Source organism: Scleropages formosus, chromosome 5 (assembly GCF_900964775.1).
Source record: "Scleropages formosus chromosome 5, fSclFor1.1, whole genome shotgun sequence".
Lineage (NCBI taxonomy): Eukaryota > Metazoa > Chordata > Actinopteri > Osteoglossiformes > Osteoglossidae > Scleropages > Scleropages formosus.
In genome coordinates this window covers 23209683-23225797 of record NC_041810.1, presented here as the reverse complement: position 1 = coordinate 23225797, position 16115 = coordinate 23209683, and the positions used below count along the sequence as shown (strand labels likewise).

Below are 16115 nucleotides of genomic sequence, written 5' to 3'. Positions count from 1 at the left end.
AGTTTTCGAATCCCTTTTTTGACAAAAATGAGCCATACTTTTATAACAAATTGAAGCAACAGTGGTTTCACATGTGGTTTAAGCCACTTTATTTTTTTAGCTTTACTTTTTAAGCAAAACCATAATCAGGTCAGTTCACTGTGATTCATTCTCAGATGAAGGCTGGAGCAAAAACCCCCACAACTTGTTGATCACCAGGGCAAGGGTGGGTGATTGCAGTCCCGCAAGAGACCATCAATAATAATGATAATATGGTATTATGGTAAAGCCTTCAGGGGTCGAAGTGCATTTGGACTATTGTTCCTTCTGAGTTGATGTCCCGCGTTGACTGAGGTTTCATGTGTATTTCAGACAAGGCTCTATGATGAGAACTCCCTGTTATTTTACGATAATTTTAATCTACAGAAGGGTTGGCATGGTGGGAGAGCAGATAGTGCTTCACTCAAATCTAACCTGGGTTCAAATCCAGCTCAGTCTGTTCAGTTTGCATGTTCTCCTCCTGTTTGCGTGGATTTCGTTTTCCAAATCAGTTGGTAACTCCTAACTGCCTTCAGTGTGTGTGTGTGTCTGAGAAAGACTGTCTTGTGATACACTGGTGGTCATCCAGGGTGTACCCTATCTCACACGCTGTGTGTCTACAGTTGGCTCCAGGCACCTGGACAACTGGTTATTGATAATGGATAAGAGAACTAGTGAACTGGTTCTAGATGTGCACATGTGCTGAAAAAATGTTCCTTTTCTTGCTTATTTGTAAAAAGGTAGTCGAAGTATTGAATGTTTAATTGAATGTTGGATGTTTAATTGAAATTAATAATTAATTGTCATTACTGGTGATTTGACCGGGCAAATATGAGCATCTTTTTTTGCCACCAAGTTGGTTATTCCTCCAATAAATGTTACATTGAACACGACTGAAAAACAATAGTGAGTGCACAGCTGCAGCATTCAGTGTAATGTGTCATACAACTCTTGAAATCAAAATTTCAATCAAAGCTAAGTAATTAAGAGCTCAGATGGAACAAAAACCAGCAAACTCCAGCAGGCCAGGGGGTCCTAGGTTCTTGATCCGTGCTGCAGGGTTTCGTTTCAGCAGAGCATTTAAGTATTTAATCGAACTCATTATCCCTGTAATTGAACTAATTTAGCCTTATGTCTTGATACTGGAGCTATTAGTGTCTTCAATAGAGCTGGGAAACATAAGACTCACTTCTCAACTGGGGAAAAAGTCAAAGTTTACATTTCCCAGCAGGCAAGACACAGTTTTTCAGAAATTTCATACGTTTCATGAAATGTTTCTTGTCCTCAGATATAACCCATGCTCTATCTTCCCGTGCTTCGTTTTATTTTTCATTTCGTGCCCACCTAACCTTTGTCCATCTCTTTTGACTTACAGGTATCTTGCGGTAACGCAGTTTTCCCCCATCCACGCCAGAAAAGCCTTCCCGTGTTTCGATGAGCCTGTCTTTAAAGCGACTTTTAAAGTCAGCCTGAAGCATGAAAGCGCCTATTTGTCTCTCTCCAACATGCCCGTGGAGATGTCTGTGCTGGATGAGGATGAGTGGGTCACCGATCATTTTTCTCGCACCCCCCGCATGTCCACGTACTATCTAGCTTGGGCAGTGTGCAATTTCACGTACAAGGAGTCCTTCACCAGGAGTGGAGTTCTGGTAAGAAGATACATTATTCCTTTTGGAAATGTTGTTATTGAATTCTGCACAGAGGTGGTCCTCTTGGGGATTGTAAAAGTCCACCAATAAGTTATTTTTCACGGCACCTCCCATTCTATGTGATTGTGTGAACGTTGTTCTTTGGTCGTTTCCCGTCTATAACCACACTCATAGAACTGTTAAACTGAGTGTTTCTTAACAGCTTAGTGTTAAGTGTACTGTGGCAGCAGGCACAACGTCGATTAAGGACCTAGACTTTTAACTTGAACTGTTAAGGACCTAAACTTGTAACCTGGTTGTTGGTTTGAGTCCCACTCATCACTGTATTTGTAAAACTGCTGGTCAAGGTACTGTACATACCTTGAACTGGTCTAATACAATGCCCAGCTATATAAATCAATTGTAAATTGATTGTATTTCAATCAATCAATTGTAAATTGTATAAATCAATGTAAATTGTATGCTGCAAGACACTTTGGACAAAAGGATCAGTTAAGGAGCGATTTAATAATAATACACCGTTTAGAAGGTGCAGCCAGTAATAATAGAGATTTCATTGTTTAGGGGCCAAAAAAAAAAACTTAATTCGAATGTTGTTATAATCCCGTCAAAAGCATATCGAGTCATGTTTCACACGCTGTCCAATTATTCCCACATGAACGCCAGGAAAGCTCCGTGAATATAGTGGCATTCAACACATTAGCAACAGCAGGCGTTTATCTCCAGAGAAAGATAAAAGGCACAAAATATGCATTGTAAAATTTAGTAATAAAACCAACCACTAAAGTTTTCCTCCCCAAACCACTGAATAGTAAATCTTTTTAGCATGTTATGTAGTAGCATATATTTTGTTGAAGCAATGCTCTTCCACTGTACATCTGCTGTAGGTCTAAACAATCTATGTTGTTCCATACAGTATAACAAGTGTACTGTACGGTAAAGTAAGTTTACTGTAAAGTATGGCAATCACAATTATATGCGGTACTCCTAGTCTAGGGCCATTTCGAAGAGAGGAGCTCATGTTCTTTAAGGCAGTGGCTATCAAAGCTTCACCCTCAGGCCTATCCCCAAACAAGGAGAGATGTTCTGGATATCGGGGACAAAGTTCTCCTTTTGGGTGTAAAGACACAGTTGATGAACACCGCCTCTCCAGGCGGCCCGTGGCCTCTCACCAACCTGGTAAATGACTTGAACCCAGGCACACATCTCGCTTACACGCTGCTGTTGGCCAGCTCCAGCAGGTAGAAATCTTTGGGGCTTCCAGGTGATGCCACTGGTTCTCTGTGTCACCGGCTCTGCTTGGACTGCGGTACGGTGCACATTTTTGCAGTTACTGAGGATTAGACAGAATCAGTGGAAACATTCTGCCAATGATGCCATGAGACCAAGCTGTACCAGTTTTTCCACGGAGGAGTTAGTGTGAAGGACATGTCACAATGCAAATTTTGATGGCTGGAATTCAGGAAAGTTCCATTTTCACTGCACTTCTGAAATTGATCATGTTAAGAAAAACAAAAAATACTTTTCCCCTTGAAACGAGCTTTTCAGGGAATCCTCGAGAAGTTTCTTTTAACACAATGAAAGTGTTGTGCTGTGCTTTCGCACCTCAACCCTGCAGTGTTTCTGGGAGACAGAGAAGCTCCCTCTTCCTCCTTTGACAGCGCTTTTGTTATCAGCCATTTTTTTGCTGCGTTTGGCTCAGATCAACCCAATTTACAGTCACTGTCAAATTTTGTGGCGATGCACTGAGGATTGAAATATTCTTTTCAGACGTATTCCTGGTAACTGCCTGATAATATCCATATAATAAACGAGGATGGCACTTAACATGTGATGCAGTTCATTTGTTCCACATTGTGCCGCTACATTAAAAGTCCTTTGGATTGTACCAGCAGTTGAGTTTGCTAAATGGACAAAAGTGACGAAGCAGACCTGCTTATTCAGTCTGCAATATTGGCAGCTCAATGTGACTTCTTTACCTTGTGACCCATGAATGGCTATTTCAAAAGGTACAGATGGATGGACGTTTGGCTAGGGTGACATAGAACACACATGAGCCTCTCCATGGAGGAGGAAGTGATCGACAGGCTGACAGCTCATGGTTGTCTTTCAGGGAGGCAGGTGCCGTGCGACTCAGGCGTTGCTTGCCCACACTATTCATTCCCATGACGATGTGAGCCAGGAACCTGGGTAGCTGGGGTGGGGGGTGGGACAGGGCAAGGCACTTGTGTGAACAGCAGCACCTGTGAATAACTGAATGTAGGCCAAGAGGAACATCTCTCCGAGTAACATGTCTCCTTTTCCATCTCTCTCCTGCTTTCGCTGTAAGATCCGCCTGTATGCCAGGCCCGATGCTATCGGTCGGGGTTATGGGGACTACGCCTTGAACATCACCAAGAGGCTCCTCCAGTTCTATGAAGATTACTTCAAAGTCAAGTACTCCCTGCCAAAGTTAGGTAAGGCCTTCTTCCAAAGAAAGGAAAAAGTGTATGGCTGATCCCAGACCGGATCTTTTCAAGGTAACGTGCTTCCGGCCAAAGCTTGCTAAGAGCTTCTTACCGAGAAAGGGAGAGATACGTATGATTGATCCCAGATCACAGTGGTCCAGAGTGCAATTTTCTGTGCCAAAGCTTGGTAAAAGTGCATGGCTGCATTCCATGCTTCCTCCCTCAGGAGAAAAATGTGCATGACTGATCCTAGGTCACATTACTTGAAAAGTAAAGTACTCGATGCCAGAGCGTACGGCAGCCTCCATGTCTGCTTCCTCCCAGAGGAGAGAAGTACTGTGCCTGGCTGTTTCAAGATCACAGGAGTCGGGGGACACCGTGGAGATCTCCCAGGCTACAGAAACGTGCCAGTCTAACAGACGGGAAAGGAGTCAACGTGCCAAGCTACACTCCTTGTGTAATGTGTTGACTCTTAGTATTCAGCTGTTTGCATTCAAATGCTGGTGGGAAAAAATAGAAAACACTGAAAGACTGTCCTCTCCTCATGTCTGTTGTAGTTAGTTGTCCTTCATTCGAGGGGGCTTGTAATCCGTTCTTCAGCAATGGCTTCATGAGCTTCATTCTTTATTCAGGAGGTGTGGACTGGAAGAAATAGCTTTTAGACCTTTAGTGCTATCATCTCAGGGCTTTGTCAGTCACGATGCCTTTACTCCTGTGATCATCCTGGCCAAACTGTCACGCCCACAACTTTGTGCTGATCGGACGCACCTGCAGCGCATCGAAGAGACTGGGCATAAAAGGGCTGCCCCGGCATCCCAGGTCGCGGAACCTCATTCGAGCAACCGCAGCCTCCATGATAGCTTGCGATAACCACGGTCCTCCACGCTTCTTGTTTTAGTGTTTCCCTCTTCCCTCCTGGTACCCCCCCATCCTGACCTCTTGCGTTCGCCTCTTGACCAGGATTCTGGCTCTTTTCCTCTGGATGACATCTACTAATCGGTGACCTCCTGCTTGTTTTGACTACTCTTTTGCCTGCCCCTTGCCTGACCACACAACCAAATAAAAACATGCACCTGCATTCGGGTCCGATGCCTCTCTTCCTGGTGGCCGCGATGGTACGAACAAGAATTTCATGGTGAAGGTAAAGCCTCAAGGGTTCTGAGTGGAACTGCTGTTCTGACCCAAGCGAGAGTGTTGTTTTTCATCTGCCTTGGACGGCTCTTGTGGGAAGCGTTCAAACAAGCCCGTTGTTCATCATTTCAGAAGTGATCCATCCCTTCTGTGTGGGTGTCGATCAAATGGACAAGGTCTTTGACACAAACACATTCTTGGGGTCAGTGAACAGTGTGATGTTGTGCTGAGAGTTGGTGAATAGGTGGCGGTGTCCTGGCAGAGTGCTGCAGTTGTCTACATTTCACTTTTACTTCTATGGCTCCAGCAAGGTGTCTGTCAGGGCTACTTATGCCTGCAGTGCTCTTGTTCTGTAACTGCCGTTTGTGTTTGTATAAATGAGCCGTATGTCTGCTTCACTACGATAGACGGGTTCAGCGCAAAGCCAGCTTTACTGGTTTCTTTTATCTACCCGTTTTGCAACAGTCAAGGTTTATATCACTGAATTACATCAATAAATTCAATTACTCAGGCTGGGATTACATCAAGCGATTGTGACTGCTCCACTCTCAGCTTCGGACCAGTAAGGGACCAAGAGTTATACCTCTGACACCATGAGCAGAATAATAAAAAAACAATATAACCCAGATAGATGGGGTCTCCTGGGAAAACAGGAGATTAAAATGAAACATGCCATCCGGATAGGCTGGATAGGCCTTTTTATTTGGCTGACAGTGCGCAAGTGCGTGATGTTGAGATTCTCAAGTGACCGCCACTGAGCTAGCTGATTGGCTGAGCGCTCTAGCGTCCCGGGAATCCAGACGGGGTGTAATTGCTCCGCAAAGTCCTTGTCGGAGAAGTGGTCCGAAAGTAATTTTTGCACAACTTATGTAAGGGCACCATCTGGGCGCAAGGTGGAGGCAGCAGTTGTAAGCCCCCAGGACCGTGAGAAGAGACATGCTACAACAGAGGGGTGTTGCCTATGGCAACAACAAACAAATGACATGAAGGCTGGGTCCTTGAAAAGAGCAAGGGTAATTCCTCCATTGTGTTCCCTCTGACCATGAAAGAGGCAGAAACACATAACATTTTTTGCTCCTTAAAATGTCAGATCAGGAAGAGCCGTCAAAAATGTGAGTTTGACACTTGAGCCATTTGTCAGAAGAGTGATTTTGCTGCCCTTCCGCTGGTACTTCCTGGCTTCTGCAACTGATTGCTATCTGAAATAGTTTTAGAGGAGCAAATTTTTTGTGCTGTAAAGGCAGTCCTCGACTTGTGACATTTGCGATTTATGAGAACCCACACACACACACACACACACACACACACACACGCACACACACACACACATTTATGAGAACCCGGACCTTATTATTTATTTTTTATTATATATTTATTATTTGTTATTTGAACTTATTATTTACCTTATTAATTTCCAATTAAGTTATTTTTTTCTCAGCGCCTAGCAAGCGACAAGGTTCTCAAAAGAAAAAGTGGAAGAAAATAGATTTAGAAATGAAAGTGAAAATAGTGCAGCATGAAAATGTAAGTACTGTACTGTGTTTATATTGCTTTTATTTTCTGATAGTATAATTTTAACACAAATGTGTGAAATTACTGAGAAATGTGGCAGAGCCCTATTATGTAATGAATCATTGTTCGTGTTAATTGTTTATAAATTCTTATAGATTATACAATGCTGCATAAAGGGATTTGTGACTTATTGAACCCCATTTTAAGTTGAGGGCTACCTGTGTTTTATCATCCGTTGCAGGTCTCAGTACTGTAAATTTATACTTTTCCCTTCTTCTGCTTACATGCTGCTTGACTTGCACCATATCCTACACTTTTCATTACAGTTAAGAAGTAAGGTACTTTGCCATGTAAAATTTTAGAAGAGGTCCATGTGTTTAAGACTGAGAGGTTGACCATCGCATGTCTTGAATCTAGAGAAAAGTCATCCTTCCAAAGTGCATCTATTTTGGTTTGCCTCACGCTGAGAAGACACATTGGTACGTTGGCACCATGCAGTCCTCCTTCCTGTCTCCTTTCGCTGTTAGGGCCCGGACTCGTCACTCGTCACATGAAGTTCTCGGTGAAGGCTGCTCCAAGTGCCAAACAGAAAAAGCTGTGAGAAAAGGGGAAAAAAGCTGGAAACAGAAGTCAACTAACAGTGACACATCTCTCAGCACATCCTCTGGATGAACAGTGTTACTTTTGACACTTGTGTTGAACTTTGCTTATTGTGACATTTATCAGCCTTCTTGCGTGAAGAAGCACACACTTACGGCAGTGTTGCAGGCATGTGCTAGTAGGTACACATTGTCTTTTACACTGTTTTGAGTGACCCATCTGTGATATGGCAAAGGGAGAAAAAGAGGATAAGCTCTTCAAACTGGCTTTTTGCTGCCTTCTTAGTTCTGACCCATTGAACAAAGTCAGCGGGTAAGGAAAGGTTATTAAAAAGGAGTTCAGAATCGCGGGGATTCTTTGTAATCTCTTCCAAGAAGGAGAAATATGAGATGGATGCCAAAGAAAGCAACTGCATTTTTTTAATTATAGGTGGGAAACTACACACAGGGTTGTCAGAGAGAAATATGTGAGTGGACAGAAGTACACACACACATTTGCTGAAGCCGCTTGTCCCAAGTGGGGTTGCAGTGAGCCAGAGCCGGCAACGTAGGGCGTAAGGCTGGAGGGGACACACCATCAGAAGGCACTCCAAGTAGGACTAGAACCTCAGACCCACCAGAGAGCAGGCCTTGGCCTAACCCACTGCACCACCGCACCCCTGTGACAGAAGTACAGCTGTGGCCAAAAGTATTGGGACCCTTGCACATTTTGCAAATAACTGGCAGTTTTCTCTGTAAATAAAGTGAAATTGACCAAAGCATGTGGTCACCACAAGTATTTCATTTTGTTTCTAATATATCTTTTCAAGGGGGTGCGGTAGCGCAGTGGGTTGGACCACAGTCCTGCTCTCCGGTGGGTCTGGGGTTCGAGTCCTGCTTGGGGTGCCTTGCGATGGACTGGCGTCCTGTCCTGGGTGTGTCCCCTCCCCCTCCAGCCTTATGCCCTCAGTTGCTGGGTTAGGCTCCGGTTCCCCGCGACCCTGTATAGGACAAGCGGTTCTGAAAATGTGTGTGTGTGTGTGTGTGTGTATATATATATATATATATATATATATATCTCTTTTCAAATCAGAAAATAAAAAGAAATGGCAATGGCAAAATTGTTGACACTCTAGACTCACCTGCTACTCAATCTGGTAGCACATCCCTTAGGTCAAAATAACTGCAATCAGGTACTTGCTGTAGCCATCGTGATCTTCTTTTCCTAAATGTTCTCAAATCTCCCCACAGGTTTTCAATAGCATTTCGATCTAGACTCATTGCTGGCCACTTTAGAACTTTTTTAAACTGAGTTATTTGCAAAAAATGGAAGAGTGCCAGCACTTTTGGACAAGATTGTATGGTCACCCGGACTGGCGTCCCGTCCTGGGTGTGTCCCCTCACCCTCCAGCCTTGCGCCCTGTGTTGCCACGTTAGGCTCCGGTTTGCCGCGACCCCGCTTGGGACAGGTGGCTTCAGCCAATGTGTGTGTGTGTGTGTGTGTGTATGGTCAACAGAGCAGTGACAAGTGTGTGTCAGTGCTCAGGAATACGATTCCACCTTGTCACAAAGAAAGCCAAGCTTGCCGCTGAAACTTGATTTATAAAGCTCCTTTAATAATGGCTAACAGAGGCATCCGTATCGCGCATTAAAAATTCCCGTTCACTCTTCACCGACTCATGCTCTTTTGGAGAAATGGCTGGGTTTCTCTCCTCCTTTTTTATCTAAGATGGGATGTAAGGCCAGTCAAGCACCAGAAGAGCAGCAGCTGGAATAGCACCCCACCTCCGAGCTTGTTATGGCACCTGATTAGGGCTGCAGTTCACAGAGTGAAGAGAAGAAGAAGGGTTAGGAGAAGAGAAGAGAGGACGAGGTGTACACTAGACGAGAATGTGATCACCTCTCCTGAGTTGGCGAGAGTCTCGTGCTTCACGAGGAGACAGCAGAACTGGAAAATTGGATATGAAGTTAGTTAACAACAGCTGAACAATAATTGCACAAGGAACAGGAAAAGCCTTTGGACATTGCATGAGTGCAACTTCAGAGCTGGATTCGGAAAACAGAGGCTATAGAGGAAATTGCAGTAAAGGAATAAAGCACCCGAGCAGCTAAAGAGAGATTGCGCTGCATCAGCTACGTGTTAATTGGGCTGCCGGGGCTGTGGGCCACAGACCCCACACAACGGCCCCGAGACGGGGTGATCCAGGACCACTCTTGAAGAGACTACAGATTGCAGTGCAGGTGGAAGGGGCCGTTAAGCTCAGGGATGCTCATTCATTACGACTGCTTTTGTTAGGGAAAGTCAGAGGTGAAAAATCTGTGTGTGTGTGTGTGTGTGTGTAGCCACTCTTTTCTTTTTATTACACATTAATGGACTGAACAAAATGGTGTTGTGCTGCAGTCCTGTTGACACATTTACCCATGCCTTCTTCCAATATTTGCCTTAAATTTAGCTGTTTCTGCCTTGGTGCAGAGAAGCTATTCTGAAAGATGCTGAAAACCAAAGTACAAATTCTGGTTGCTCTGTAAATATCTAAAATTCTGATGTTTTCTGCAGCTATTCAAAAAAGTGTATTTTTCACTATGATCTGTAGATTTAAAAATGTAACCTTTGCTAAGAACCCATCAGACAACACACACACACATACACACACACACACACACACACACACACACACACACACACGCTGTCTGAAACCGCTTGTCCCAAGCAGGGTCGTGGCAAACGGGAGCCTAATCCAGCAACACAGGGCACAAGGCTGGGGGGGGGGGACACACACCCAGGACGGGATGCCAGTCCATCGCAAGGCACACCAAGCAAGACTCGAAACCCCAGACCTGCCAGAGAGCAGGCCCTGGCCAAACCTGCTGCACCACCGCACCTCCCGTGCCCCCCTCCCATTAGACAACAGTATTTGTTATTTTAACTTTCTTTTGTTCAGAAATCTTTGGATTTTTCCAAATCCAGTTTGGAAAACATTGCCATTTTACTTAAACAGTGTTTATACACAGGAACTGATGAGAACTGTAGGTTTTGAGAGTCTGGAATATAGAAAATTATATTTAGTAAAGATTTCTTTCCCCATTCTCCCAGATTAGATAACGAGGGTCTATAAGTGACAGAGATAGAGCTTCGCCAGCGCTCTGGTGCTACGTAGTGGCGTCAAGGACTCTTTTGGCCGTCTCATTTCTCGAGAGCCTGGCAGTTGCCATTTCAAGGTCGTCTCAGTAATTAATCACCTTGGCACAAATCTCCTTGATCACAAAGTGTCTTCATCGTAAACCCAGCAGTGTCCTTTTTACATGCTTGTTCTGTTTCCTCCGAACCTTAACTCTTCTGTGGTCTTTTGAATCCAAAATGGGTTTGACAAAGACTCTGATCCATCGCCGTGTTCAATTTCCCGTCACATTTTTGCACCTTTCGAGTGAAGTGCAACGATCGGTATTGGATCCCTACTGTAAAGTGTGCCTCGGATAGCCTGTAATAGTCCTTCGCTGGCTCCGTTGAACCCTGCGAGCGATGACACAGTGGGATATTCCCAAGGCCTGTCGGTTGGCCCTCTCAGATAGAGATGATGTGTCTGGCACAATAAGAGTCATTGCCCAATACAGTAATTTTCCTTTGGTGCAGACTGACTAGACCATGGGCAAAACTCAAACCTGTCAGTCCTTCTCTTTTGGGAGTCTTGATTTATGAATGCAAATAAGCATAAAATCCATGCTTTTATAGTAACTGCACACAAATTATTTAATCGTTTAAACATTTTTGGCTAATAATACATAGCTGATTACTTTGCCTAAATACATCAGTTGCAGAGGTTCTTAATTGCTGTTGGAAGTTCCTGAATTATACTGAGCGACTGATAATCATATTAAATTTGTATGTTAGCAAATGGGCATATTAATTAGACCTCATGAAGAGTGAGGAAATTTTTAACTGACAGAAGCATAATTAATAAATGTGATACCAGAAATTCCCTTAGTGTCACTTGTAGCTTTTTTCACAACTTAATTAACAGGTATGGGGTATGGAACAGGATGGTATCGCTTTAGAGTGGTTTGGCATGATATGACCGACTGCGAAATGTCAGTGCTTAATGTTTTGCCTTATAATTCGGCTTCAGGAGCATCAACTGCAGACAAGCCAGTCAAAGGCAATAAAAAGGAGCACTTTCCTCAAAGGCTGACATTCATTTTACACCCTTAACAGTATGCAGTGTTTTACAGCTCGTAATACAGCGTGAAATTTGGTGAGGGCCTTTAGAATGGTGCACCGGTTAACGGATTTCACTCTTTTAACTGGGTGAATGAACGGGAAAATGTGCATACATCTCCTAGAGCAGCGTCTTTCTAGGAGGAGGCTACCATAGCAGCGTGAGATTATGAGTGTCGAAATTACTTCTGCCTCTAGCCCGTGGATAAGCCTCACAATCTCCAAGAAGACGAGTGAAGTTGTTTGAGGCTACAATTTCTTCTTGATAAAACATCATTCAGGGCAATCATTGGCTCCAAGGTGTTTTAAAGATTCTACCTGGTCAGTGTCCTCTCTTTCCCGCTTCCTCTACACCATTGAGGTTACTGTGTTTTCAGTGCATCTTCCTGAATGCCAGGTGCTCTGTCAGAGTAGGAGAGAAGCCACCACTTCTGTGAGCATCTCTGCTTCGCTGCACAAGCCCTACGAGAACCTGGCCGTAACCCCGAGGAGTCCCTGCGTGTGGATGGTGGCTCCTCTGAAGTCTGCTCATCGGAAATGGATAAGATCCTGCTTCTCACAGCCCCCTCCCCCCACCCTGCCCTGTCCTGCCCTGCAAAGGTCCTTCTGTGTCTCCGAATGAGACAAGTGCCAATACGAGAGCCAAGGGATGTTGGCACGATGTCTCGTCTCATCAGGGCGGACATTAGCTTGGAGCAATAAAGAAGCCATTTGACTTTCTGGCACTGGGCCTAAAAGAGAGAGCTGGTCTTCCGAAATACCACGACAAGTCCTCTGAAGTCCTCCATAGTTATTCAGATATTGGTGCGTACGCTGAATATCCTGCATAGATAAACTTATGAAACCAAATCCACTCTGAGGTCTCCTGCACTCTGCCTGTTCCCCTAGTTTCGTAGTTTATAAATAACTCCTCGTCAACAAAATTGCAAAGTCGGTGGTGTGAAATAATGGGCCTGCCTTTAGAAAATTCACACTCTGATGGGCTGGAGCCATGGTGGTTAGGGATACGTTTCTAATCTGAAGGTTGGAGGCTGTGGGTATCACTCAGATAAAGCGGTACACGTGGCTAACACTGTGTGTTGCTATGGATAAAAGTATCAACAAAGCAGTGAAAAAAAGCAATTACAGCATAATAGACATAACAAATAATAGCAATAATAGTTAATGATTGAAGATTATATGCAGATTATTCACATTATATTACATTGTACATCATTCTATATTTTCGCCACCCTCTTTTCTGTGTTCTAACAGTGTGTGGCTGCACAAATGCAATCTGGTCTATACCACCCTGCACACACCTTAGGCAATATCGCCAAATGAGCTTCATCCATTGGAACTGTTCTGTCATCGAGGACATGAGGCTAACGCTTGAAGCAAGAGGAAGCCTTCGTGAGGATTTGTACGTACTCGTTCCTGACATTACACGGTCTGCCAAATACAGAACACGGCGACTCTTTGGGTGTGACGGTGTAATGAACCCTTACTATGAAAGAAGATGAATATGAGTTATTGATATGTGTTTTGAAGTAGCTGTTATGATCAGGCGCCCTATGCCAGCATCTCTTCTTCTCCTTATGACTTGGCGGCCATACTGGGCTCACGAAGGGGCTACGCAGTGTCCTGGTGTAAATGGCCTGCAAACTCCCAGTTAGTGACGGGAAGAACACTTCATTTGCTTTATGTCCCGCTCTATACTCCTGGCCCTTTAAAACTCAGTAATTCGGCTCCTGCTCGTGCTTTAAATCACTCCCATTTTTCTTAGCCTAATACTATCCAGGCCAGTACACTTGTCAGACCTCTGTTGGGGCCCCATACATCTTCTGAGGTGCTGTAGCATTCGTAGTGCAGAGTTTATCCACACATAAAAAAAGGCATCGGTCCCATTTATATACATTACTGGTCTCCAGTGTGTGGTTGCCATAAAACACAATGAGGGTGGATTCAAGGTTTTCCATTTGCCTGCCCGCTCCTTTACGATGCTGTCTGATCCGCAGAAAGGACACGAGAGACCAGAACGACAGCCATTGCGACTGTTTTCTCTGCAAGCGGTCCTCAAACTGCAGCCAGGGATTGACGCATGACGGTGCTATAATGAGGGTCTCGTTTTCTAAAAGCCGTGCGTTTGTAACATAAACCGGGACGATGTAGAAACAGTGTAATCTGGACAAAATGCCCTCCTGGGGAACGACCGACGGTCTGCACTGTAATCCTGTAATTGGAATTTCTACAACGCTGTTTGAATGGTTCATCTCACCGAAGGAGATCTAAGGCATTCGGGAAGCAGCTAGAAGAGCGGCTGAGGACATGGGCTTGTGTCCACTGTCAGCATGAGTCTCCGCTGGTGTTGTGATTGATTCCTCCTGGAGCCCGTGCTTGCGCTACGTTCCTGCCGAGGTGTGTTTATCGCATGACATTTGCCGCTGCTCAACCACCCTCTGCCTGAAGATGTCCTTTCCACACTGTCCCCCGCCCCACTGTCCCCCATCCCACTGTCTCCCTATCTCCCCGTCCCTCTCTGCCACTGTCCCCCCGCCCCACCGTTCCACTGTCTCCCTCTCCCACTGTCCCCCCGTGCCTCTGTCCCACTGCCGCAGTCTCCATCTCTTCCTAAAACCTGCTTTTTTCCTCATCTGTAACATGTATCCGCAACTAGGATTGATGAGCAATTGTTCTACAGCTGCTGCTCGGCAGAGGAGAAGAAACAGTTGGGATGAACATCCTGTTTTCCATTGTTTCCTTGTCTGTGGACATTCTTCCCAAGTGTCCCTGTGAACAATATTGTGGCGCAGGTGTAGACAAAGAGGAGGTTTCCCAGCATTTTGCAGTTGTCCTCAGCTGACAGGTGAAACTAGCAGCCTCTTCAGCTCAGCTCCTGAAAATAATGCAAATCGAGAGTGTTTTTGGTGAACGACTGCTTGCTGTCTGCTCATTATCGAGGCCCAGAGAGTCAGTGCCAGTGTAGCTTTGCTACATTGTTTATTCTGAGCCCTGTTGACAGTTACGAGTCGAAATTTTAATTAAAGTCTCGCAACAAAACGGCCGTGAAACGCCGGTAAAGGATGCCCAGGCCGAAATTGAACACACCGTTGTTCAGCATGTAAGAAGCTCCTCCGTTTATCCTTGAATGGTTACAGTGTAAACATTATCAGTTTAATATATCAGATAATTTGGATGTTTAGCTTTTATTTTTATTTTTTTAAGAAATCAGCTAGAAGCTGTTTTCAGCAAGACAAATGAAGCAATTTTAAATGCTAAGAGCCGTAAAAGGAAAAAAAAAAATGTTTTCCCCAAGAGAAGGAATCACAGAAACAGTCCAGTTTGTTCTTCTTTAAAGGTTTCTCATATTTCGAAATAAGCAGTAGAAAGTATGATTATGTTCTATCCTGAGAACAGCATTAACTCCTGTCAAATCAACAAAATGTTAGAGAACTACAACTGTACATTTTCCATTCTCCCGACCTACTTATGTTTGCTTATCCACTAAAAACACTGATCCATAATTTATTCATCCATCTATCCATTCATTCATCCTTACATTAAATATTATCATGGTCTTGTCCAGTGCAGGGCTGCGGTGCTTTTGAGCCTGTCCCATAAGCATAGGTACTGAGTAGACACGTTTATTAAAAGTACACTTGATAACATTGGAATCTGAGAGTTTGATGCTTCATTACATCATTATGTGTACAAAATGAAGTGATTCATTAACTATTGATAACTGTTATGGGTACAGCTGGTAGCATAGTGCCTCAGATCAAAAGGTCATAGGTTTGATTCCCACTTCTGGCTGTGGTACCCTTGAGGAAGGTACTTACACAAAATTGCTTCAGTAAAATTACCCAGCTGTATAAATGGGTAAATAATTGCAACTTAACATTGTAAGCTGGTATGGAGAAAAGCGTCAGCTAAATCAATAAATTAATTAATATAGCTGGATCACCATGGTTCTGAAATTATGTTGGAAGCACAGGGTGCGAAGCAGAGTACATCCTGGAGAAGGCATCAGGCCATATCGTAAAATGCATTAATAAAACATTTTCAACTGAAAAAATGTGTGACAGCATAACAGAACGTCCATAAGAGCGGAAACATGTAATTGTCACGTTTAACTCCGCGATCCAGCCGACACACTCAGATGCAGTAGCGTGTTTATTCAGTTGGGATAGGCAAGAGAGTCGTCGGCCACAGGTCAGTCGATCGGCAAACGACGTACAGAGGGGTAGGCAGAAGTCAGAACCGAGAAAACAAGAGCAGAGTCAAGGAAGTGAACAGGAGGAAACATACCGGCGACGAACTCAGAACGAGGCGAAATGCTGCGGTTGCCTAGACGAGATTCTGCACGCAGGTGTGTCCGAGCTGTCTTTTTATCCCGTGCCTCCTTGATCGGGAGCAGGGCACGCGGTTGTGGGCGTGACAGAAATCAGTTGCCCATCATCATCATCATCATCATCATCATGACTTGGCTTCGCGAACGAGGACTTAGGAAGGTCGATCAAGGATGATGGCATTGCACGTGCACTTTCTCTAGGTTCCCTAGGTTTAACTCATACTACAGAGGGCTAAA

The 16115-nt window shown here is 44.4% G+C and overlaps 2 protein-coding genes across 2 annotated transcripts in view; one reads left to right on the top strand and one right to left on the bottom strand.

Moving 5' to 3' along the window:
* The window catches only part of ttll1 (tubulin tyrosine ligase-like family, member 1), a 917975-nt gene that overhangs the window by 834233 nt on the left and 67627 nt on the right, over nt 1-16115 (bottom strand). The gene's annotated exons all lie outside the window — the stretch shown is intronic.
* LOC108942250 (thyrotropin-releasing hormone-degrading ectoenzyme-like) overlaps nt 1-16115 on the top strand; it is a 66915-nt gene that overhangs the window by 2129 nt on the left and 48671 nt on the right. The window contains exons 2-3 of the mRNA XM_018765428.2: nt 1394-1667; nt 3997-4123. Of these exons, the coding sequence (XP_018620944.2) occupies nt 1394-1667; nt 3997-4123 (401 nt within the window). The remainder of the gene's footprint in view (nt 1-1393; nt 1668-3996; nt 4124-16115) is intronic.